The 24,943-nt window shown below is 43.9% G+C and overlaps 1 protein-coding gene across 6 annotated transcripts; it reads left to right on the top strand.

Moving 5' to 3' along the window:
• Positions 1-29: 29 nt before the first annotated feature.
• smad10a (SMAD family member 10a) lies at positions 30-22,967 on the top strand. Of its 6 annotated transcripts, none has more exons than XM_084919885.1 (13): positions 30-2,505; positions 8,853-8,928; positions 9,042-9,285; positions 13,308-13,482; positions 13,629-13,652; positions 14,921-15,106; positions 15,308-15,559; positions 16,127-16,228; positions 16,771-16,824; positions 17,568-17,751; positions 19,333-19,501; positions 19,906-20,059; positions 20,267-22,967. In XM_084919885.1, exons 1-13 carry the CDS (start codon positions 2,499-2,501, stop codon positions 20,476-20,478), a joined length of 1,839 nt encoding a protein of 612 aa, XP_084776011.1. In that variant the 5' UTR covers positions 30-2,498; the 3' UTR covers positions 20,479-22,967. The 6 variants fall into 6 exon arrangements, with proteins under 6 accessions (XP_084776011.1, XP_084776014.1, XP_084776012.1 ...); XM_084919888.1 differs by having other exon boundaries at positions 2,404-2,494; XM_084919886.1 differs by lacking the exon at positions 30-2,505 and adding an exon at positions 2,547-3,128.
• The last annotated feature ends 1,976 nt before the right edge of the window (positions 22,968-24,943 follow it).

Genomic DNA, 24,943 nt, shown 5'->3' with positions numbered 1-24,943 from the left:
AAAGAATGGGTCATTCACTGTATGGCAGTGTGGAAGTGTACAAGATGCCACTGTCGGTGAATCTTTACTCCACGATAATACACAATCAACTGGAAGTGGTATTCACTGGTGTGAAAAGTGGAAGTGTTGGAAACCCCAGTAACTCAGCAGCCCAGTGGCAGACCACAGAGTTAGGGCCTTATATATTTGGACACTGACACAAGTTGCTGTTGTTTTCTGTCTTTTTTTCTTTTACCTGTTTACTGAAACATATTCCAATTATAGTCATGTAATGGACACTGACATAATGTGTAGACCCGCAGCTTTCATTTGAGACGATCTTCATCCAAATTGGATGAAGGGTTTAGGAGTTTCAGCTCCTTAACATGTGCAACCTGCTTTTTAAACGAACCAAAAGTAATTGGACAAATGTGGGTGATTCCTTCGTTATGTCATTATCAATTAAGCAGATAAAAGGCCTGGAGTTGATTTGAGGTGTGGTGTTTGCATTTGGAAGACAACATGTGGTCAAAGGAGCTCTCCATGCAGGTGAAACAGGCCGTACTTAAACTGTGGAAACAGAAAAACTCATCTGAGAAATTGCTACAATATTAGGAGTGGCAAAATCTACAGTTTGTACATCCTGAGAAGGAAAGAAAACACTGGTGAACTCAGCAACACAAAAAGACCTGGACGTCCACAGAAGACAACAGTGGTGGATGATCACAGAATCATTTCCATGGTGAAGAGAAACCCCATCACAACCAGGTGAACAACACTCTCCAGGAGAGGTAGCTGTATCGATGTCCAAGTCTAAATACAGAGGGTTCACTGCAAGGTGCAGGCCGACCACAAGCCTCAAGAATAGAAAGGCTAGACTGGACTTTGATTAAACAAAAAGAACTGAAAAAGCCAGCACAGTTGTGGAAAAACATCCTTTGGACAGATGAAACCAAGCTCAACCAGAACGATGGCAAGAAAACAGTATGACGAAGGTGTGGAACAGCTCGTGATCAAAAACATACCACATCATCTGTAAAACACTGTGTGAGGGCTCGGGTGTGCATGGCTGCCAGTGGCACTGGGACACTGGTGTCTATTAACGATGTGACACAGAGAGACAGCCTGTCTGCTCACATCCAGCTAAATGCAGTCAAACTGAATGTTCCATAGTTCAGATGGACAATGACCCAAAACAGCCCAGGAGTTTATTAAAGCAAAACAGTGGGATATTCTTAAATGGCCAAGTCAGTCACCTGATCCTAACCCAGCTGAGCATTTCACTTACTGAAGACTGAACCTGAGACAGAAAGGCCCACAAACAAACAGCAACTGAAAGCTGCTGCAGTGACGGCCTGGCAGAGCATTAAACAGGAGGAAACCATCATCTGGTGATGTCCATGAGTCCCAGACTTCAGGCTGTCAGTGTCAGCAAAGAGCTTTCAACCAAGTATTACAAGTGAACATTTTACTTTCAGTTATTTAATTTGTCCATTTGAGCCCCTGAAATGAAGGGATTGTGTTTTAAAAAAAGATCCAGGTCGTTTCATTTTTCTGCAATCATTTTGTTCAACCCACTGAATTACAGCTGAAAGTCTGCACTTCAGCTGCATCCAAGTTAATTAAAATGCATTGTGGTGAATTACAGAACCAAAATCAGAAAAAGTTGTTACAGCTCCCTCTAAGTGTAATATGTAGGTGGCTCAGAACGTTTCTCCATATAATGTACAGTAAATACTTCTATCCATGACGGCAATGTTAGAAATGTTGCTCCTGTAACAACATGCAAGACAGAAGAAGACACTTTACCTGTGATGTTATGGACAGTTTCTTGGGTTGCTGCTGGAGGCACATGGAGGTCATTTGCTTCAGGACCTTCTCCTATGCAACATGACTAATGTCCTTTAAAGGCTGTATTTTAATCCAAACATTTTCCTAAAATAAACCTGAACATAATGTAAATTATTATAAGACTTTGTATGAGAAAAGCCCCAAATGTAAACTACTGGGTCTCTGTGCTGATGTGATCTGAGTAGTTTGTTTCGCTGCCTCTTATTTGTCCTGCAGTTAAAAAGCACAGTGCTTGTTCCCTTAATGTTGTGGCTGTTTGACCTGGAGTAGTTTCAAAGCAGATGCGTATTGTTAAGTACTTAGAGGGACTGTTTTGTTTAAACCAGAGTAGAAACTTTCTTACTTGTGGAAGGTAAATTCTCTGTACACGTTGAATTGTATGTTCAGCTATAGACACATTAAATACTTAAAGACACTTAAATGCAAATGTACCTGTAGAGCGTAGTGTCTTTAGTTGTCTGTATTTTTACAGCACCTCTGGCTTGTTATTGGGAGACAGTATCTAAAATTAATTTTCATTACAAGGGTCACATCTGATTTAAAACGATCATAGCATAGCCCCCCTCCCCCCACGGACGTTACCGCAGTCTTCGTGTAAGGATTCTCCGAGTGCCATTTTTCCCTGTTTTTGCTGCTAGAAGGCGAAAGTTGTGCTGTTGCACATGTAAATGACGTGTAAGTGAACTAACATGCGTTGTTGATGTATTCAGTGATTCAGTGTGAGCTGGAGTCGTGCTCGAATACCGAGCCGTGCCGTTCCAGTTGGTGGTGGTGACTCGGGGCTAATCCTCAGCGGCGCCACTTTAGAAAAACAGTCTCGCGGGCCAATCTAGGCGAACCAGACAGTTCGTGGCTAGCGGTCCTGCTGTGAGAACCACAGCGCGATTGGCCGAGAGGTGCGTGCCCTGTGACACCTGACCGCCGATTGGCTGCGGCGTGTCGAGACACTGACGCGCACGTCGTCTCCCAGCTATTGTTATTGTGGCGTGCACGAGAGGAAGGGGCAAGATGCACGAGGAGACAGTGGGTCTGATAAAGGGATGAAACAACTGAGAAACATCAAGCTAGCGCAGTAGAGCCACTGAGAAACGTTGGCTTTCTCCACTACAGGAATTCACAGAGAAATCCCCCCGTGAACACAGCGAGACACTCAGATCTAACAAAAATCGCTATAAACACAAACGGCAGCTCTGGGCAGCAGACACAACACGCAGAGCTGTCGGAGTGCAACACTTGAGGCAATTGTCGAATAGCTTAGCGATCGTTCTGTCCAAGTTCTTCTCTACTTTGGCTGATGTGTAAGTAGAAATAGTTTCTCTATCTTTTATTCTATTTTTCATCATTGCTGTTACGAAAACGTGAGGAAGAGTCAAGTTAGCTTGCTAAATTGTTGCTTTTAATCTGCAACAACTGCTCTTTCTACTGTCCCGTTTGGTACATACTGACCTGTGTTGTATCGTCCGTTTTCCGGTTCCAGTGTTCAAATATGTCCAATCTTATTGGTAAAGTTTAAGTGGAAAATGTAAATAACCTTCATATTTATATCTGTATTATATCAGCTGGGCATGTCGAGACAGCAGGTTTCGGGATGTGCGGAATGTCACTGACTGGAATGAATGGCCTGGAAACTGTTCAGGTTTTGTTAAGCACATAGGACACGGTCAGTTTGGCGTGGCCGTGTCCATTCAACTGTGATTTTGCATTGCGAGTATTAGATTGGTGCTCCTGTTTCATGAACAGCGTGTTTAGGGAAGTGTGTGCGGTTAGGAAAGTATAGCAGTCACTAAAAGCAGCGGCTGCCTGTATTCTTTCCATGAGTTAGGCTATAGTAAAAGGCCGTATTACATTACAATATCCTACCTTCTCCACGCGCTTAGAAACTGTGCGCAGAACACACTGTGCATTTCATTTTAAAGCAATTAGCAGATATTTCAAAGTTCGCATATGTGTTTGCAAAAAAGGTGCAAAGAAACATTCACAAAACTGTGCTGTACAGTTTTAAAGTATGAACCTTGAGGTAATTCTATATGACTATATTTTGCTTTGTTACAAAATGCTGCATAACATTTACTTTCCTATGTTGTTGCACTTCAGTCTGTAAAGTTGTAGTTCTTTTTTACCTTTGGTATCTTGCTTGGTATCTCACTGTGGGAAGCGCCCTCTGGTGTGACCAGTCACAGTCTACCACGGCGGGCTAAGACAAACCAGGCACTTCAAGGACAGGGGGTCCCCAACCCCCTGTATTAGTGCCCACACCAGGCATTCCTTCTTCCCCATGAAGATCACTAGACCTCCTCAGTGGTCCCCGACCAAGTTTATCCAGTGCTTGTTGATGCAGGTAGTCCATGAATGTGGGTTTTTCCGCTTTCACAAATGTTACTACACTGGAATTATATTTTTTCGTCACAGTATATTGTTTTTAGTAAGCGGTTTTAAAGCTAGCACCTCAAGTGAGCTTGTGACTGTGTAGCTATTGTTAGCTGTCAAAGCTGAGCATTAGTGGGTATGGCTCACATTGGATCCTCTCAGGGGAACGCTGGTGGTGGGAAGGTTAAGGATGTCGCATCCTGCCCTTACCCAGCTGTTGTAGGTTGACTGTCTTGGGGAAACTACCCATCCCCTCTGCATCTGTATCGTGTCAGGCACACACTGGCGTCACTCCCAGAATCCTGGTCCCGGAGGCTGAATTTCCTCCTCTCTTCAACCGGCTTCTTGACTGCAAAGAGGGATGTGGAGAAGACAAGGGGGATGATGTTGACATGCATATCCTTGGAGACAAAAATGATGCCCAGGTGTCTGTACGAAAGGAAAACATTGGCAGCACATTAGACAACCACCGATGGAAGTTTTGGTGCATCCCACCCTCCACAGGGACTTAGGAACTGTGGTGCTGCGGCTCAGTGGGCAGCACCACAGAGATCCAGGCCCTGAGCACTCTGGGGCCACGTTCACTGTTCCCTCCTCCCCCCAAGAAGCAGAGGAAGATGTTTTGCTGAAGTCCACTCTAATCTTCAACAGAGCATTAGGGGCAGATCCCCCCCCAAAAAAATCAAGATTAAACTCGAAATAGTATTTTGGAAAAAAGTGACATTACAATTGATCCATTGATTCATCAATAAATCGAGTCGAGCCAAGTAGGCACTAGTGGAAAAGAGGCAAAGGAGTGCTGTCCTCTTTCCCCATGCCTGATTCACAATCACAATGCACGCAGAGCCATGGTAAGTTTGTTCAGAGCTTTCTTTTAGTACATTAGCACTCTGATTAATGAGGACATCAGTGCAAACATCACAATTCCTTCACTTCTAATTAGGTGCAGCAGCAAAAAAAGCATGAATGAAGAAACAATGTTAGCTAGCTAGCTATATAGCATAAATGCACTGATCAGTATGCTGCTGTGACAGCTTGGATATGCCTCAGTTTGACCCAGCTTGGCAGTAAAAGAGGACCGTTACTTCACCTCTGAAACCAGAGTCTCCCTCAGTACCTGATTGGCCCATGTTTATTATGCTAAAAGGCGACTGTGCCAAGTTGGTGTCATGCAGCAGATTGATTTGATTTCTAATGAAATTTCATGCAGATGAAATCCATGAATCACATCAGGGAACTTTGCAATTATTTAAGTAAATGAATGTTGTTAAACGGCTTGTTAAAACTTTGTTATTGTTGTTTAAAAGGAAAAAAGGATGCATGCCAAACCACATAAACATGAACAATCACATATGGTTTTGCATATTTCTGAGGTTCTATTGTAGTAATGATCACATACTTGATCATCATCTGTAGTAGATGATGATGAGGAAGCTGGGTGACACACAACAGACCCGTGGTTAGTACAGTAAAGATCAGACAGAACCAGTCAGACCACAAAGTTGGTTTCAAAATGTCTGTGGCTGTCATCGTGCTTTTTAACACAAAGTGTCTAAAATGATGTAAATATATGAATTAATAATTACTTGTTAATCACCTGAGGAGGTCCAATGATGGTGGAAGATGGTTTGCCTCCCAGTGCTGTCAGTGGGAGGCAAACCATCCTCCACCATCACAGAATCCTAAAAGAACGGAGACAGGAGCGTGGACACGTCTGTGCCTCCACCGTCTCTGCTGTTCTCTGTCTGTTCTCCCTGATCACGGATTTCTGATGTCGGTGGATTTACTCGGTGCTAATGTGCCAACGTTTATTAAGATGAATAAAATTTGAATTATTCAATTAAAGCCTCTGGCTTTGTGAAGATATCAGTCTGCACATTTGTGAATATTTTTCTGCAACTGCAAATTAAAAACACGCGTGTGAACAATGTCAGAATACAGTCCTCACATTTTATTTGACAAATGTTCACATTTTGCATCATATGTACCTTCATGTGCCTTCACAGCTAGCTTTGCCTTTAGAGTGTGTTAACTTAAAGGTACTTGCAGTTTGTATTGCAGTGTTGGCATCAGAGACAAAGCTCAGTGAGTTGCGTGCATTATCTATCCACACTTCCTGTCTGCTCCCTAACCCTGCCTTCCTGCCATAGGTTAGTCTACCTATAGCTGCCCCACACTGGAGCTATCAGCATTTCACTCTTTTCCATTTGCTAATGAGGCCAAAGGCAGCTTAATTCACTTTGTCCTGTCAAAGCGTTATGCTTGTATCCAGACAGGAATAAAGGATTTAGGAAGAGTAACCAGCTCTTTGTGGCCCGGCTGCCTCATGGAGCCTTTTCAACCCTCGGGCAGAAAAAGCTGATGGGGTGTTATCGTCAGTCAAGTCTGTGACTCAAGAATGAGGTGACATAGGATTTCAACATTTCTACCATAGTTGCGTCCACTGAAAATCTCAGATGAGTTTGAATTTCAGTGACCTCGACCTCAAGATCAAGGTCAGAGGTCAAGTTTTCTGAAAATCTTGTGAATGGGATAATTTGAGGACGAGGCGGAGTAGCGGTGGCTCAGTGCTGTAGTGGTTAACAGTTCTTATTCACATTCATATTTGTAAACAATCCCTAGTTCAGGACTGGGAGGAGACAAAAACCCAGCCTGAGAAACACCTTCTTCATCTTTAGTGACTATAGACCCTGTGCACGAGAAAATGCTAACTTCCTGGTTTGAGACCGGATGTGGGGTTGTACATTTCCGGTAGCTTTACTTTGCGGTCAATCGCTGCTGCGAAGATATCCTCCAAAATCATGTCCAAAAACGGAAAGATGGCGTTAAGTTACAAAGAGCAGAAGGTGGGAACACTCACCACTGTTGTGTCATAAAAAAATCTAATGATCAATTTTGACGTTTAAAGAGTTTAGATCGATCAGTTGTTTACTTCACTGCAGCAGAAGACACATCGTCCACATTCAGAAGCACATCTCTGTATAGTGACTGGTCTTATGATTTAAACAGGCAAATGTTCAGCATTCAAACTACAGGTGAAGAATAGTCAAACCAGATGTTTCCCCGTTATGTCGAGATCAGCTAGTCAAGTACACACCTACACAGCATGTTAACAAACCGTGAAAAAAGCCACACAAAAAATGAATGATTGCTGGTAACGGTTTCTATACATTAGTATGTACGAAGGGTATGTTGTGACTTACCTTAAAAATTACAGCGGTCCCTCGCTATAACGCGGTTCACCTTTCACCTCGCTGTTTCACAGATTTTTTAGTGCAAGTTTGCATGCTTATTTTTACGTCACATTGTGTCCTGATCGCTGCAGACGATCTCCTCCGTGACGTCTCTCCTGTACAGTACCGAATCGCTGCATCGATTGCTAGCAGTGTGACTCTGAAGTAGGGCTGCCACAAACGATTATTTTGATAGTCGACTAGTCACCGATTATTTTTGCGATTAGTCGACTAATCAGATCATCATCCATTGGACGTAAAACGTACAGCTTATTGCACCAGCAGCATCTGCTCTTATATAACTATCATTAGCTTACAGCTTTAAGTGTTTCAGGTGCTAACTAAAAATAAAGACAAGATGATAGTTTATTAAATTTTAATGAAATTTGCAGATTGTTTCGGTGAAGTTTAATAAACTCCTTGCTATCTAAAATATAACAGGACACCGGAGTATATTCTCGAGCATCTCACACTTCTGATAATCAGCTGTCTGCTTGATGTTTATTCAGCTGTGTAAAAACTATAACTTTAATCTCAGCCAAACCGATTTACTCAGGAACAAATAAAATACTAAAAAAAAAGCCAAACAATAACATTTGTAAGTTATCTAAGTGACTCATATATCATGTTTAACCTGAGTAGCGAAAGACGGCGGTGGGTTTGAAAACGATTTGCCGGGAGTCCGGTGTTCTCACCGGGTCTAGTTAGCCTTGCCCCCGGCTAGCTATCGAGCTAGTGGGTAACAGACGTCTCCGAAAACGTCGGAGCGCTTTTGAAAATATGTGGTGTCTTGATAAACTGAGCAGATATTTGAGATTTATACAGTTACATTCGCGCCTAAAAATATGTTAAACGTTTATTTTGTGACCTAGAAAGAATAATAAGAGTAATATTAAAACTAACTAGCTGCTGCCATTGTTGGAAACTGAGCTGGGCTGCGCTATGAATTCTGGGACAGCTTCTTCTTCTTCGGGGTTTAACGGCAGCTGGCATCCTTGTACATGCAGTGCTGCCATCTTCTGTTTCAGTCCGTTATTACACTCTTAAATCCTACTACTTATTCCTGCGTCTTTTGTGATCTTACAAAGCTTCAAACGACGCGTCGACTATTAAATCAGTCGTCGATGATTTTGATAGTTGACGTAATCGTGACTAGTCGACTAATCGTGGCAGCCCTACTCTGAAGTGCAGTGCTGTATGTCCACGATGTCCACGAAACGTTTTGCACCGTCAAAAAATAAAATTGGCTCCTTGATTTCACCTATCGCTGGTTATTTTTAGAACATAACACCTGCGATAAACGAGGGACAGCTGAGAAATATAACAGTATATGAAGTAGCATATGCTAACGTGCACATAGTCTATTGGGTACGTGACCTCACTAGGATCCACTAAGTGTTGGTGTTCTTGCTCCACTAACAGGGAACGATTCAGAGCTGGGCCATCATGATGCCAGTGAACTTTCTGGTCACTCATTGGTGGACCAACTTAACACCAGGTAAGCAACACAGGAATGACGCCATGTTTTAGCTGCCATCAACTTTAGAGGTCTCTGCTTTTTGTCACATGCCTAGTAAGTAGAACAAATGTCCATTTTTGGCCCTGTGACAGCACCATCATGTCAGTAAACCCACCAAGCAGCAACGATGCCTGCCTCAGCATCGTCCACAGCCTCATGTGCCACCGGCAGGGCGGGGAGAACGAGGGCTTTGCTAAGCGCGCCATCGAGAGTCTGGTGAAGAAGCTAAAGGAGAAGAAGGACGAGCTGGACTCTCTCATCACTGCCGTCACCACCAATGGTGTTCATCCCAGCAAGTGTGTCACCATCCAGAGGACTCTAGATGGACGGCTGCAGGTCAGTCCACCTGCAACATGAAGGGCGTCACTTTGATCACTGCTTTGATCTTTCTGTGCATGATTCATATGTTTATCAATGATTTCACTTTTTTCATTTCATGTTTATAAATTTCCTCGGCGGGTTAGAGTTGCTGTGGTCAGTATTCAACTGAAGTGTGATTCTATACACAATTATTAGTGCTTTGAGGTTTATTTGTGCAGCAGTCGTTTTGTTTAGGATGTAGGTCTGACAGTGCGATTCAGATTCACTGTCTGTTTATCACATACAGCATGTAGGCATAAAAAATGACAAAATGTTAGTGTTACAACGACACAAACTTTCTGCCAAAATCCTGATGTCTTTGTGCAACAACACTCTTTGTATCCTATTGGCTTTGTCTCGCTCTGCTTTGAGGAATCGTCCCACATTCACATTTCCTGCTTGGTTTGGTTTGTTTTGACCTTGAAAGTTGTCAGTCTCTGGTTTGAATGAAGCATCTAGAGCAGGAGTCTCCAACTCAGAGGAGCCGGGGGCCGCTGCTGGCACCGTCGTCTCGTTGGACACTAAAGTGTTCAATTAGAACAAGAAAACAGCCACAATTATTTCCAAAAACAGTGTTTTTCTTTATTTTAACCTCCTAGGACCTGGGTCCACATATGTGGACATCACATTTTGGGTTATTTAGACCAAAATACTCAATTTTGCTCTACAAGGGCCTGATGTGCACTTACGAGGACATTATACTGCCACTGTTCTACTGAAATTTTAAACGAATCCTCATATGTGGCTCTCATTCTTCTTAGAAACAAAAATCTGGTAATTCTTTGTTTTTACATTCATCGGGTCCCAGTCAGCCCAAATAGAGAGAAATTAAAATGCTGCTGTGGTAGAGCTCAGGTCTTAGGAGGTTAAATATTGTATAATAAGACAAAACTGCAAAAGTAAGCACATTTTCCCCTCACTCTTATCTAACCGAAGCCTTTCGTTGAACTACCAAATAAACAAATTGCTCCTCTCTTTCTGGACAGACACGTGGCAGCACCTCTGCTATAACTTTGTTCGTATTTAACAAAGTGAAAATGCAGACATAGACCATCTTTGTTTTCTTTATGAATAACTCTCACTAACCTAACACAGTTTGTACTCTCTTGTTAGCTCAGCCTGGTCTGAACCGTAGTAAAGGGACCTCCGGCTAATACGTCGAGTTAGGGGGTCTCTTGACTAGCTTTACTGTCTGGGTCAACTTTGCTAGCGAGAGACAGAGAGAGGCGTTGAAAGGCTGCTGCAACAGAACTTATTGTTTCTGAGGAAAACACGAACACAGCGTACAGTCGAGCCTTAACAGCTTACTTACAGCTGGGCTCGTCAGGCTCTCTGTTTGGCTGCAGTGGTTTTATTATATTTACATGCTTCCATCTTTCTCGTCGGTAGCACTTCGTACTTTTTGATTCTGCTTTTCCTCCCTTCCTCGCGCTCACACACACAATGGGAGAGGCGGTCCCACACGTTGTCCCTGCAGCACAGACTACACTGTGAATGAGGCTACCTAACACTGCCTGTAACACTCTGCCTTCATATTAAATCCCGTATTAAATTGCGGGCCGCAAGTAGGGGTGACGTGGGCTGCAAATGGCCCGCGGGCCGCGAGTTTGTCTCCGTCTACATGACTAATTACCTACTGATCTTTGCTACAATTTAAAAGCTGACCTTTATGTGAAAACCTGAACTGTCAGAAAATTCTGTAGGTTTTTTCATACAGTGTCATCAGCCACTTTATTAGGTACACCTATTCAGCTGTAAATCTACAGCGGGATGCAAACGTTTGGGCAGCGTTGTTAATAGTCATTATTTTCCTGTATAAATCGCTGGTTGTTACAATAAAAAATGTCAGTTAAATATATCATATAGGAGACACACACAGTGATATTTGAGACGTGAAATGAAGTTTATTGGATTCACAGAAAGTGTGCAAGGATTGTTTAATTTTCCCTGGAGAGCAGCAACACGGGGTCTCAAAACAACTCTCACATGACCTGAAGACAAAGATTGTTCACCATCATGGTTTAGGGGAAGGACACAGAAAGCTGTCTCAGGGATTTAAGCCGTCTGTTTCCACAGTTAGGAACATATTGAGACAATGGAAGACCACAGGCTCAGTTCAAGTTAAGGCTCGAAGTGGCAGACCAAGAAAAATCTCAGATAGACAGAAGCGACGGTGAGAAGAGTCAGAGTCGACCCACAGACCAGCACCAAAGACCTGCAACATCATCTTGCAGCAGATGGAGTCGCCGTGCATCGTTCAACCATTCGGCGCTCTTTACACGAGGAGATGCTGTATGTGAGAGTGATGCAGAGGAAGCCTTTGCTCCGCCCACAGCACAAACAGAGCCGCTTGAGGTTTGCTGAAGCACATTTGGACAAACCAGCTTCATTCTGGAATAAGGTGCTGTGGACTGATGAAACTAACATTGAGTTATTTGGCATAACAAGGGGCGTTATGCATGGAGGAAACAGAACACAGCAGTCCAAGAAAAACACCTGCTGCCTACAGTAAAATATGGTGGTGGTTCCATCATGCTGTGGGGCTGTGTGGCCAGTGCAGGGACTGGGAATCCTGTCAAAGTTGAGGGACACATGGATTCCACTCAGTATCAGCAGATTCTGGAGACCGATGTCCAGGAATCAGAGACAAAGCTGAAGCTGCGCCGGGGCTGGATCTTTCAACAAGACAACGACCCAACGACCTGCTCAAAATCCACTAAGGCTTTCATGCAGAGGAACAAGTACAACGTCCTGGAACGTTCATCTCAGCCCAGACCTGAATATTATTGAACATCTGTGGTGTGAGTTAAAGAGAGCTGTTGATGCTCGGAAGCCATCAAACCTGAATGAACGAGAGATGTTTTGTAAAGAGGAATGGTCCAAAATACCTTCAACCACAATCCAGACTCTCATCGGGACCTACAGGAAGCGTTTAGAGGCTGCAGACGGCGGATCTACTAAATATTGATTTCATTTCTTTTTTTGTGGAGCCCAAATTTATGCACCTGCTTGATTTTGGTTAAACAGTTATTGCACACTTTCTGTGAATCCAATAAACTTCATTTCACTTCTCAAATATCACTGTGTGTGTCTCCTATATGATATATTTAACTGACATTTTTTTATTGTAACAACCAACGATTTAAACAGGCAAATAATGACTATTAACAAGGCTGCCCAAACTTTTGCATCCCACCGTATAATCAGCCAATGACATGACAGCAACTGCATTTAGGTTTGTGGCTAAGATGACCTGCAAGTTCAAACCAAGCATCAGAATGAGGCTGAGCGGTGATTAAAGGGACGTAACGTAACATGGCTGATGGTGTCCGATAGTTTTACTATTTTAAAAACTTCCGAGCTTCTGGAATTTTCCTGCACAAACATCTCTAAGGATTTGGCAGAAACAACATGAAAGCACAGGTCCATCCTACCTTACATCAGTGGTGTAGGCTGGTGGTGGTGCAGGTGTGGTCTTGTGGGGATATCTTACCCCTTAGTAACAATTGAGCCTTGTGTAAACTTTTGAACAAGCATTTTTGCCGACCATGTCCGGCCCTCCACAACCACAGTGTACACATATCAATGCGAAGTGGCGGATGAGTGCGTATGCAGCACTGGCTTCCCATCATGGCAACCAAGGCAAGCAGGGCTTGTGTGGTGAAATCTAACTTCACCTTGAAGTCTGGTGGCCATTGTCGGTGTAGTTTTATTTTGGGTGGTGTAGTGCTGAGGCCAAAATCTGAGACAATAGGACTAAGATGCGTGTTGAAGCTGCGCTCTGCTCTGCTAATCTGTAGTGTTGTTGAAACGGTCCTGGGTAAACGCTGTCACTCAGACAGCAGTATACAGATCCACAAACAATTCTCTGCTGTACGCAGGAAGTCAACAAAGGTTTTCCTGTTACGCTTCACAGCTTCCCTGTAGTAGCTCTAAAACAGGCTTCCTGGTTTAGACTGTACTGGAACTGCTGTAATGTTGCTTTGCTGTCTCTTCAGGTGGCAGGCAGGAAAGGCTTCCCTCATGTGATTTACGCACGGCTGTGGCGCTGGCCTGACCTCCACAAGAATGAACTAAAGCATGTCAAATTCTGCCAGTATGCTTTTGACCTCAAGTATGACAGCGTGTGTGTCAACCCCTACCATTATGAGAGGGTGGTGTCACCAGGCATCGGTAGGTCAACGCTTTACCTCAGCAGCTCTTACGTGGACTCCACGGTCTCCTTAACTGCAATGACATTATGACATCATGAATGACAGATATTGTTGTGATGTCTTCAGTCAAAATGTTTCTCTTATTCTGTCCCTGTTCTCTAAAAGTTGGTCTCAGCCTTCAAAATACAGGTGAGTTCTGTTTCACAGAAACACAGCATGAACATTTCCAACCCACATGTAGTTGTGACAAAATACATTTAGTAAATGTTTATGTTGTAAGTGGGGACCTCGAGAGTTGTTTGTATTCATGTGCAATGAGCAGTCTATTAGAAGTCTCTGCATTCCTCAGACGTGTGGTTGACACCACCTAACTAATGATATTGACAGATAGCTGCATGCGTGTTCTCATCATCCGTGTCACTCTGTGCTGTGCAGCCAACCAAACACTTCGAGCTCTCAAACATCTCTTTGTAACTGAGACAGAGAAGTCAAAAAACATTTACACAACGACGACCGAAGCTCCCGAGAGGCTGGACTAAAATGACCCCGGGATCTGTGGGAAAGTCACACGTAGGGATGGAATCAGTAAGAATGTAGCAATTCAAATTCCACTCGATGATTCGATTCCTTATCGATTCTGATTGGCTCCCTCTGCCATCACTGCTTAATTCCTCCCAGGAGACAGTAATTTGAGTAATTTGAGTAATTTGATCCACCAGTCGTTACGTTACTTTGTTGTTTCTCTGTAAAATGACCCGAACGGTGTCGCGAGCATTAGTGGAACAGATATGCAGCCAATCGGACGAACAAGTCCAAGGAAATGAACTGCTGGGAGCTGCTTCTCCATTCCCGTCATTTATGTTTTTACTTTACAGTTTATGGTCGATTCTCATGACAGTGATCAGAAGCGTTACACATGAATGTTAAATCATGAATGTGGACGTTCTCTCTCAATCAATTCTTATTACTAAACAAACATGTTTCATGACAAAAATGCAAGTGTTAGTAAATGAAAGCAAAAAACAGCGTTAAAGATTTGTTCGTGCATTTGTCCCACATGAGCAGCGTTTCTGATAATTATGTCCCTTTGTGAAAAAAGAGCCTGGCAACACTCGACAGCATTGTTGTTTCTCTCATTTTATTCCTAATATCACAACTTTATTTTTAAATAATGGGGAAACAAGCAGAGGAATATATGTGTGTGATTTACACGAACACTCGGCCTAAACAGCTAAATGAAAACACCAGTGGTCGGCTGTAGTGAACAGGCCCACGTCACACTGTGACTTCTGTCAGAATATTAATTGCATTCACATCATTGAAGGCTTTTGGTGGGTGACACCTTACATGGTGTAGTTTGATATGAACTCTCCTTCGCACTCATACATCCATCAGCATTAGATACAAATCCGTGCTGTGACTCTTTGTGTGACCTCACCTCCTCCTGCCTCTCACAGCTGCATCGAGCGGACTAATCAAAGAAGAATACATCCCTGATTGTATACAGATGGACCTTCCGCCTGGTATGCCTCTGTCCGACCACCAAGCAGCTCCAGACCACTATAGTCCCCTTCTGCCCCCTTCTGAACCCCATGGCCCCCCACCTGTTACCAGATACTCTAACCTGGCTGTGTCACCCAAAGGTCAGCATATCATTATTCAGCGCAGTTTGATGAACCTGTCAATGTTCATATCTTGTCATGTGTACTTTTTTTTTACACTGGGACTGCTCAAACTTTATATTAAGGGACGACAAAGCTTCTTTCTATCTTTCCTCCGCAGATAGTTGATAACAGTCACAGCATGTAAACCAGGTCCGATGTGCTCCTCTGTTTGTCTTCCAGTGCCTGCCTCTGGCTCCATGCTGCCACTGCAGGGCAGTCATGGTGATGGCTGTCTCCAAACTCCATCTCCACAGGCTCAAGTCATTCAACAACGACCTCAAAGCCCACCCCAGGTTTCCTCTCAGCAGCAGGCTGCCCAGCATCCCTCGCAGCACACCCACTCACAGCAGCCCCCTCTACCTCCCTCTCATTTGAATAGACAGAATGGATACAGCAGCAATACGCAGTCTCAGACTCAGCCTTCATTCCACAGTGAGCTCACGTACTTGTACTAACACACTTCTTACAAACCAAAGCCTCTTAGTCCTGTTGCCAGTTCACCCAGTAATAAAAGAATCAAAAGCACTTGTTATCATTCATATTTGTTTCCGTGGGTTAGCGATGGACACGTTAGCTGGTTTGATTCATTCATTAACACCAATCTTTTCATGCATGTGCTCCTGAGCTCGACACTAAACAGTGTAAACATGATGCTGCTTAGTCTGAAGTTTACAGCAACTACAGACTGGAGGATTGTTTAGTTTCAAACATGCACTTAAACAGTAAATGTTGGATAAATATGTGAGTTCTAATCATTTTTAATTGGAAATAATAATTGTTTTATTTACAAATGAATTCGTAGTGCTGATTATATGCAGGTTATAAATAAATATGCAGTGCAAAGAACAAATAAAGGTGCTTCTGATTTCTTCTGCACATTTAGCTAACGGATGTTTAGTAACTTATTCACTGGTTAATTTGACTTTTGCATACATTCATTTCAGATTTGAGCGCATTATTTCAAAAACACTAATCAGATTTTTCTTTCCTGTGACGCAGCTGTTTGGACAGGCAGTAGCACGGCCTCCTACACTCCCATTGGACCCCAGCAGGAAGGGCGCGGTCACCAACAGCCGCCTCTGCATCTTCCAAACCATCACTGTAAGAAATGCTTCACAATGTGTCCCTGTTCTGATCACTGATACTCTGATATTTGAATGCACTGCTGCAGAACTTCCTCCCTTATGAAGCCTCACACAGAGCGTGTGCACCGCTGTGATACCTGACACTGTGTGTGCACAGTCACATGCACAGGTCAAAAACTCACATTTCAATGTGCTGTGCTTGAATGTTTGGGGAGGGGGAGGGGTTTGCTCACAATCAATAACTTACTTCACGTTACATCACATTATTTTTTGATTTAACTATTTTCTGCATGACTTTTTACTCTGTCCTGATATGTAAAATATTCAAATTGCAAGAAGGTGTCCTTCTTTTTACCATGATTGTATGTTCAGTTCACGTTCAGCACTTCTGTCATCATGTTTTTGTATATTTGTGTGTTTATTGTCATGCACACACCCCGGACAGCCACACGTCTCAGCGTAAGGTCGAGTGTGGAAACGTCACAGACTGCCACAGCCTTACAAATGTTCTACTTTTTTCCCACTCCAGACTAATGTACTCATCTTTTTGCTTTTTAGGGTCTCAGCATCACAGCTCAACCTCTTTCCCTCCTTCAGGGTCCGGTCATTCAGGTTAGACACCATTTGTCTATATGAACACTGCTGTTCACTAATAATAGTACCAGCGGTTACATACGGAGACTTTTTTGGTGCTTGTCTTTTGTCAGTTTGACATCTTAGTTGTTGTTTTTTGTCCACTGCAGTTTTTCAGTTTCTGTGGTTGTAATGGTCACTGTAAGATGGACCCACACACACACACACACACACACACACACACACACACACACACAGACACACACACACACACATGCACAGCTCCACAGTCTCTGCTCAGAGCTGGTCTCTCCACTGTGATTAGTCCAAATGCACGGCCTGTGCCCTCCCCTGCCTCACTGAGCCACCCCTCCCCTGCAGCTGAGCCAGGGACCACACCACCACAGTCACTTACTTTGTCCAAATGAAATTTTAACACAAAAATAAGGCTTTTTCCTAATTACTGAACTACATGGACGTCATAGAAATTCTAGATTCTGATCCTGTGGACCAGTCCGCTCTACCTCATATTGTCACAATATAATTTCAGAGCTCTCAGGGCTGTGGGGTTGTACGTTGAATATCTGTCTTTAGATTTTCTCACAGAGTAACAGAAGCTGATGATGTGTTTTACTTACATATGGCTGATTTTCACGCATATTAAATGTCTATTAACACATCTCCACTTCTTATTTGTCCAAATCATTTTTGAGTCGTGCACTTCACAAACAGATCATCTGTTTTCTTGACTTTGTTATAAACACGTTTCGCTCGTATTGCAGGACCAGAGTTTTGGTGCTCTGTCTCCTACTTTGAAATGGATGTTCAGGTGGGGGAGATGTTCAAGGTGCCTTCCAGCTGCCCGGTAGTGACTGTGGATGGTTATGTTGACCCGTCAGGAGGTGATCGCTTCTGCCTCGGCCAGCTGAGTAATGTCCATCGCACAGATGCAAGCGAGAGAGCCAGGTGTGTTGACGCAGACACACAAACTGTGGAATGACTTTTCGAATATTTAGCAAAGAACACCCTTCAGTTTTATTTATACAAATCACAGCAACAGTCGCCTCAAGGCGCTTTGTATTGTAAGGTCGGCCCTACAATAATTCCTCTCCCAAAGTGAGACTGTACGATGCAGCACTGATTAGTGAGGCTTTATGATAGCTCGTAAACATCACAGGTGAACTTTACATTCAATATCCACAATTAATCAGGATATGGATAATTGTTGGATATTTGGGACAGATACATTAAAAATGTCTGTATATTAAAATTCAAGCAGCCCCACATTTGAGTACACATTAAAAAAGAAGTTCAAATTCCAAAAGACAATTAGTGACAATTTCTGGATTACATGTGGTTGGATTTCACTGCAAAATAAAACCATTTATCCTCTTCCGCTTACCCGTGTCAGGGTCGGGGGTGGGGGGGCTGGAGCCTATCCCAGCTATCATAGGGCGAGAGGCAGGTTGCATCCTGGACAGGTCGCCCGTGTGTCACAGGGCTTACACAGAGAGACAGACAACCATTTACACCCACCGGCAGTTTGGAATTAGCAGTTAAGCTAACCCAGCTAACTGCATGTCTTTGGACGGTGGGAGGAAGCCGGAGTACCTGGAGAGAACCCACGCAAACACAGGGAGAAGATGCAAACTCCACACAGAAGGACCCCGGCCTGATGCTGGAATTGAACTCAGGACCTTGTTGCTGTGAGGCGACAGTGCTAACCGCTGTGCACAATTTTAAAAATGTGAAATATTTTTTTAACATGAAATTATTTATCACAGAAATGAAGAAAATCACAACATCAGTTGCCTCGTGGCACTTTCTATTGTAAGACCTTACAGTAATACAGAAAAACCAGAGAAAACACCAACAATCGCATGACCCTACATGAACACGTGCTTTAGCAACAGCGGGAAGGAAAAACTCCAGAACCAGGCGCGGGGAGGGGCGGGGCCATCTGCTGCGACCACATGATGGGAGAACGACAGGTAGATTAGAAAAGTGCTATAAGAACCAGTCCATTTACCAGTCCTTGGGACTGAGTTTTCCAGACTACTAAATTTAACCCAGTTTGTTACCAAGTGCACCGATTTAGAGGGAAGCTACAGGGATGTCTGTAAGATGCCGGGTTTTCTTAAATGAGGGAAGCAGAGGGATGTAGGAGGGGGCGAGTCCCCTCGGCCATCGGCTCCACCTGAACTCTGCACAGTACCCGTAGGATCAGAGATTCGGACTTTTAAACAGAAGCTGACCCTGACTTCCTGTTTTGGGGTGCTGCTTCCACAGATCCACACTTTTGAAAATTGGCCTCTGATGGGTAGTTAACCGCCCGTAGTGATCTGGCGTCGGCTTCAGCCAACACTAGTTGAATAAGCAGATAAAAATGTTTTCTCATGGAAGTATTTGGTGATAACAATGACACTAAGACATTTTTCAAAATAAACACAAAAGGTTTTGACTTGATTTTCATTGCATTATTTCCCTGCACACCGTCCCAAAGCAGAGGTACATGCTGGCTTCCTGACCTGTTTCCCTGTGTTCCAGGCTACACATAGGCAAAGGTGTGCAGCTGGAGTGTCGTGGTGAGGGGGATGTGTGGATGCGCTGTATGAGCGACCATGCTGTGTTTGTACAGAGCTACTACCTCGATCGGGAAGCGGGCCGGGCACCAGGTGATGCTGTGCACAAGATCTACCCTGGAGCCTACATCAAGGTATAAATCCAGCTCACTCGCATCATTCAGCACTGGGTTTATAGGTGACACTGGGCACAAGAACACTGTACCAAACACTTAAACTGCTCAGTAATAAACTGCAAACAATGTCTGAACTGTTCAGTTCCATTTTATTATTACGTATATTTATTACCAACGGTTGCCTCAAGGCGCTTTTTTAAGACCCTACAATAAAACAAGGAAAATGCCAACAATCAATGACACCCACTGAGCATGCACTTGGTGACAGTGGGAAAGAAAAACTCCCTTTTCACAGGAAGTAACCAGCCAGACTCAGGGAGGGGCGGGCATCTGCTGTGACTGTTTGGGGGCAATGGGAGGAAAGTAAAGCAGTATTCATGAGTTTCATGCCTCAGATGGTTTGCTGTTACAGTGTACACCAGTTGTGTCTCGGTCAGGTATTCGACCTACGGCAGTGCCACAGACAGATGCAGCAGCAAGCAGCCACGGCTCAAGCTGCAGCTGCTGCACAGGCAGCCGCTGTCTCAGGAAACATTCCTGGTCCAGGCAGCGTCGGAGGGATTGCACCTGCAGTTAGTAAGTGCTGAGACACGCGCAACACTCACAGTGGAGTTAAAGGTAGAAACTCTCATGATGGGAAAAAACAACAACTTTTAAATACACTAAGAATCTACTAATTCCATTCACAGTGACTGAGTACAGCCAAACACCGACCAACAGCAGGTGGAAAAGTCCTAATATGGTCTCTGATATTAACCCCTCCCCCTCCCTGTTCACTGGCAGGTCTCTCTGCAGCAGCAGGCATTGGCGTCGATGACCTGAGGCGACTCTGTATCTTGCGGCTCAGCTTCGTGAAAGGCTGGGGGCCGGACTACCCCCGTCAGAGCATCAAACACACTCCCTGCTGGGTGGAGGTCCACCTGCACCGTGCCCTGCAGCTTCTGGATGAGGTGTTGCACACTATGCCACTGACTGACCCGGGGCCTGCCAATTGAGAACCCTCAGCAGTCTGGATTCTTTGAATGTGCACACACCAGACACACATGGTTGCTTCTTTGTTTCTTCTTCAAAAGGATTTCTCCAGCAAGTCAGTCAGAAACCATCAACAACCAATCATGCTTGTAGCAATCACTCATGCTTTTTGAAACGCACATACACACTGTAACCAAAAGGTCTGTCCAGACACATATATGCTGATGTCTTTGGGATTTTCCTAATGCTTTAGTCCTAAGAATCTAAAGTCAAGGCAGGCGACATTTGAACCCACCAGTAGAGAAATCCAGGGATTTGTTTCAGATATTCAATTCTCCGATATGCAAGTTGGATTTCTTCTTGTAGGAGTGTTCTGCACATTCACTCATGGAATATAAACAGATGTTTAAAAATCCAGTCTGGAGTCAAAAGCACGTCAGACAGGAAACGGCATACCTCTGGAAAATGCTGTCAGTGAATCTACACTGAACACATTACACTTCTCTTTATGTCTCATTGACGTCAGAGCTGATGTAGAAGTATGGATTAAGGAGACTGGTGTTATTCCATCTGCGTACTTGTACTCTGCTCTTCACTCTACGTTGGTTTATATTATTACTATATTATTTTTGTACCAAAAGACAAAAAAGCCCAAAACATTTAGCTTTAACGCCGTGTTGTTGTACTTTGTAATGAAACAGTGCTACTCTGTATGTAACCAAATGGTTGATATAACTCATGAAAGCCAGATTACCTCATAAGTACAGTGCAGAGTCACAGCGTCAGGCTGAGGTCAGTCTGTGACTCGGTACCAAAACTAACAGGTCGGCCGATCAGATCCTGACGGCAACATTTAGCTTCACAGCAGAGTGAACTCATAAGACAGCAACTAACTTCTCACACGCAGAGACAGAAACCCAGACAGTGTTTGTATGGTCAGACCCAGCATCTAGCACCAGTCTGTACATTTGACACCAGTGCCTTTCTGTCCTCTGCGTGACCGCAGCAGTTTACTTGAACTCTGACTGGTTGTGTGCACGAGTTCTGGTTGGGAAGCTGATTGAAATCATTCTGCCCAGTCTGGGTCGTAGTCGAAGCCATGACTACAGGCTGCGTTCGCCCATTTACACATATATTATTATAGCACTTTATCACACCAGTGGATCCGTCGGAGCAGTTTGGGGTTAAATGTCTCGCCGAGGACACTTTGGCACGTAGATCAACCTGAAGCACTGACCCGACCAGTAGACAATCTGCTCGACCTCCTGAGCCATAAAGTGTAAAGATCTCATCAATCAGAAGATTGAATATTTAAATGAAATAATTGAACTCAGTGCTTGTAGTTAACTATCAAAGAAATATAATAATAATAATAATATAACACATCTGGACATTGGCTGTCTCGTGTAAAACCCTGATGCATTATCATTTCTCTTGTAATCTTCAACATGAGTGCATTTCATGCAGGTGTGATGGATTTTTCCCTGGTTTCCCTTAAATATATGGAAAACGTCACCTCGGTGAGAGGAGTGTCTGACTCTCACATCAACATGACTCGAGCACCCAAACAGTACAGCACACACCCAAATACACCCTGTGCCTTTGTTTTCTGTCCTCCAAAACACGTGTTACATAAAGAGTCTTGAAACCACACAGATGTGTCGTTTAAAGGCAAAGTCAGCTCCCCACTTGTACTGTCTGTACGAGTGTAGCTGGATCTACCACAGAGTTCAAATACACTGCACACAACACAGCCTCACATACAAAGGCGCGTTTGTACCATGTAGAGATAAATCTGCTTTCTTGTGACTTGACAAAAATAATTCTGGAGAAAACTGAACTATATTATACGGGAATGTTGTGTGTTGATCTAAATGTGAATACATGTACCAACCAGTCTGTGTAGAGATGCTTGGACACTGTGGAATCTGCCTGGTTCAGCTGCTTTACAGTGATCAGCCATTAACATATGAATATTTGTGATGTGTGCCTTTTGTTGTAACAGTAGATGCACCGACACTGGATATAAGAAAACACTATAAAGATCGATGTTGCACATTGTGAGTTGGTTTTTCAGCTGTTCGAATCCTTCTGCGATATTCTGTGGCTCCCTCAGGTTTCAGCGATGTGAAGACGGTGTCCGAGAGAACAGAGGTCCTACTGACAGATTACTCTTTGTACCTGAGTAGTGTTATTTATTGCCTTAGTCTTTGGTGAGTAAAATATTTCAGAGTATGCTTAGCACTACTTCATTTTAGCAAGAACGATGTAAGCATGTGATACACGTTGGTTTTCCTCTGTTCACACAGGGTTGTGCAAACCATCGCATTTTTATCATGTTATCCAGATCTTTCTACAACCAGTCAGTCACTTTCATGATGTGTCTACCAAAGCACCTGTAGATTGCTATTGTCTCTTTATTCATCACTATTAAACATGTGCTTGTACTTTTCCATGTGAGCTGCAGGATTTACAGTTGGTATCGATTAAAAATAAAAAGATATTTCTAGGCTTTCTGGACTTTATTTCACCCATGGCGACCAGTCATCATTGTGGTTTATTAGAAACATGACTTTGCTCACATGTAGACAAAAGTCACTTAATGAACCAGCTCAGTGTTGCGTCCGTTTGCACACTGAGTGCTGAACTACACAGTTCTTTGCAGGAAACAATAATTAGTAGGAAACTGCAAACGTATGCGTTGCCCCTCAAATAATCCACGATGTTTTCTTCCAAAGTTCTAAAGCTTTGACGAACCTTGTGTTAAAGAAGGCCCGTCGTGGAGTATAACTTACCTACCACCATCTAGTGGTGATAGGTATTGGGATAGGGTTACGCGATGGGTAAAATATACAGGGACGGGTGTCTGAGAACTTCCTTTCTGTCCGTGTGTTTGTAGAGTAACCGTAGCCGAGCAAGGCCTGTTGCACGATCGTGGCTCAAGAGTTGGGAGTTCGCCTTGTAATCGGAAGGTTGCCGGTTTGAGCCCCGGCTCGGACAGTCTCGGTCGTTGTGTCCTTGGGCGAGACACTTCACCCGTTGCCTACTGGTGGTGGTCAGAGGGCCCGGTGGCGCCAGTGTCCGGCAGCCTCGCCTCTGTCAGTGCGCCCCAGGGTGGCTGTGGCTACAATGTAGCTGCCATCACCAGTGTGTGAATGTGTTGAGGTGGTGTAAAGTGCTTTGGGCTTCCTTAGGGACTAGTAAAGCGCTATACAAATACAGGCCATTTACCATCAACTGTAAACTGGATTCAATATGTAATGTTATTTGAGCTATTTTGGGGGGGTTGGATACTATATCTCTGATAGTTCTGATTTCGTGACCACGTATATTTGTTAGTTCTTGGCAGGAAACGTACTTGGAGGGTACAGTTCTTAAGCTAACTGTATAACTGAAAATGTGTCCTTTTAGTGAGGACGAGGCCACTTTCTGTGGGATTGTAAGAAGGATTTAAGGAGGACAAACTAGAGCTGTTGACTAAGCGAGAGTACATGTTGCAAGACAACGATCCTGCAGTCACTGAAGACCTGCCACTCCCTTAAGAAGAAGCCACAATGAGGACTGACTGCTTGTGCTTGTGCTGCATATTTCACTTTATTTACACGATGACCCAAATCCACACGCTGTCTTTCAGACTTCCTAGTCCAGCCAGCTGCGATGTCATCTCTCCAACGCCACTCTTCTTCCAGATCCCTGCGTGCTACTCAAATAAGGGAGGCATGATAAGACAACGAGCACCAGCCCTCTGAATCCACTGCCCCACCCTTACCCTGTAGCCAAGCCTCAAACCACACACACCCCCAGAAATCTAACCAGGGAGCCATCCAGCCTAGCTTACCCCTCCCATCTGTGCTCCCGGCTTATGGACCAGTTTAGTGTTAAAAGGCTGGAGAGCCGGATACCACCAGGTAATCTGGGTCCTGGCATCTTCCATACAACGGAGCCACTGCAGTAGGGCGTGACCTGAGCAGAGGGTGAATGGACATCCCAGAAGGTAATAGTGAAGGGAGTCGACCGCCCACTGGATTGTCCAGCATAGCAGCTAATTCCTAACCCTTAACAACTTATCTTTTATGTTTACGCAATCTTTAGGTCACTTTTTGGCGGTCCTGAGGAGAGGTGCTGAGATGGAGCCTGCAACAGCAGCTGAGTGTAGCAGGCTAATTATTCTAAACTACTGACCTGGTGTTCTAGTCACTCACCCCACTGCCCCCTGACTTCCTGCATTTCTTGGTGGTGTTGGTTTTGATCCCAACGAATATCCCCAATTTGGTTTTGTCAGATTCAAATGCCACAATGTACAAAATGTTAATGACTGCAAATATGTGCATAGATAGAATCTGGTTCCCTTACTCCTAAAGAAGAGCAATTCATGTTACTGGACAGTGCAACGACAACTGCTCATGCAGTGGCGTGACTTTGTGTGGGCACAGGAAGACTACCTTGTGCAAAGAACAAACACTGATACAGATGTGCAATCAGCACGAT

This window comes from Perissodus microlepis, chromosome 22 (assembly GCF_051167445.1).
Source record: "Perissodus microlepis isolate ML-2025 ecotype Zambia chromosome 22, ASM5116744v1, whole genome shotgun sequence".
Taxonomy (NCBI): domain Eukaryota; kingdom Metazoa; phylum Chordata; class Actinopteri; order Cichliformes; family Cichlidae; genus Perissodus; species Perissodus microlepis.
This window is presented reverse-complemented; position numbering and strand designations above follow the sequence as displayed.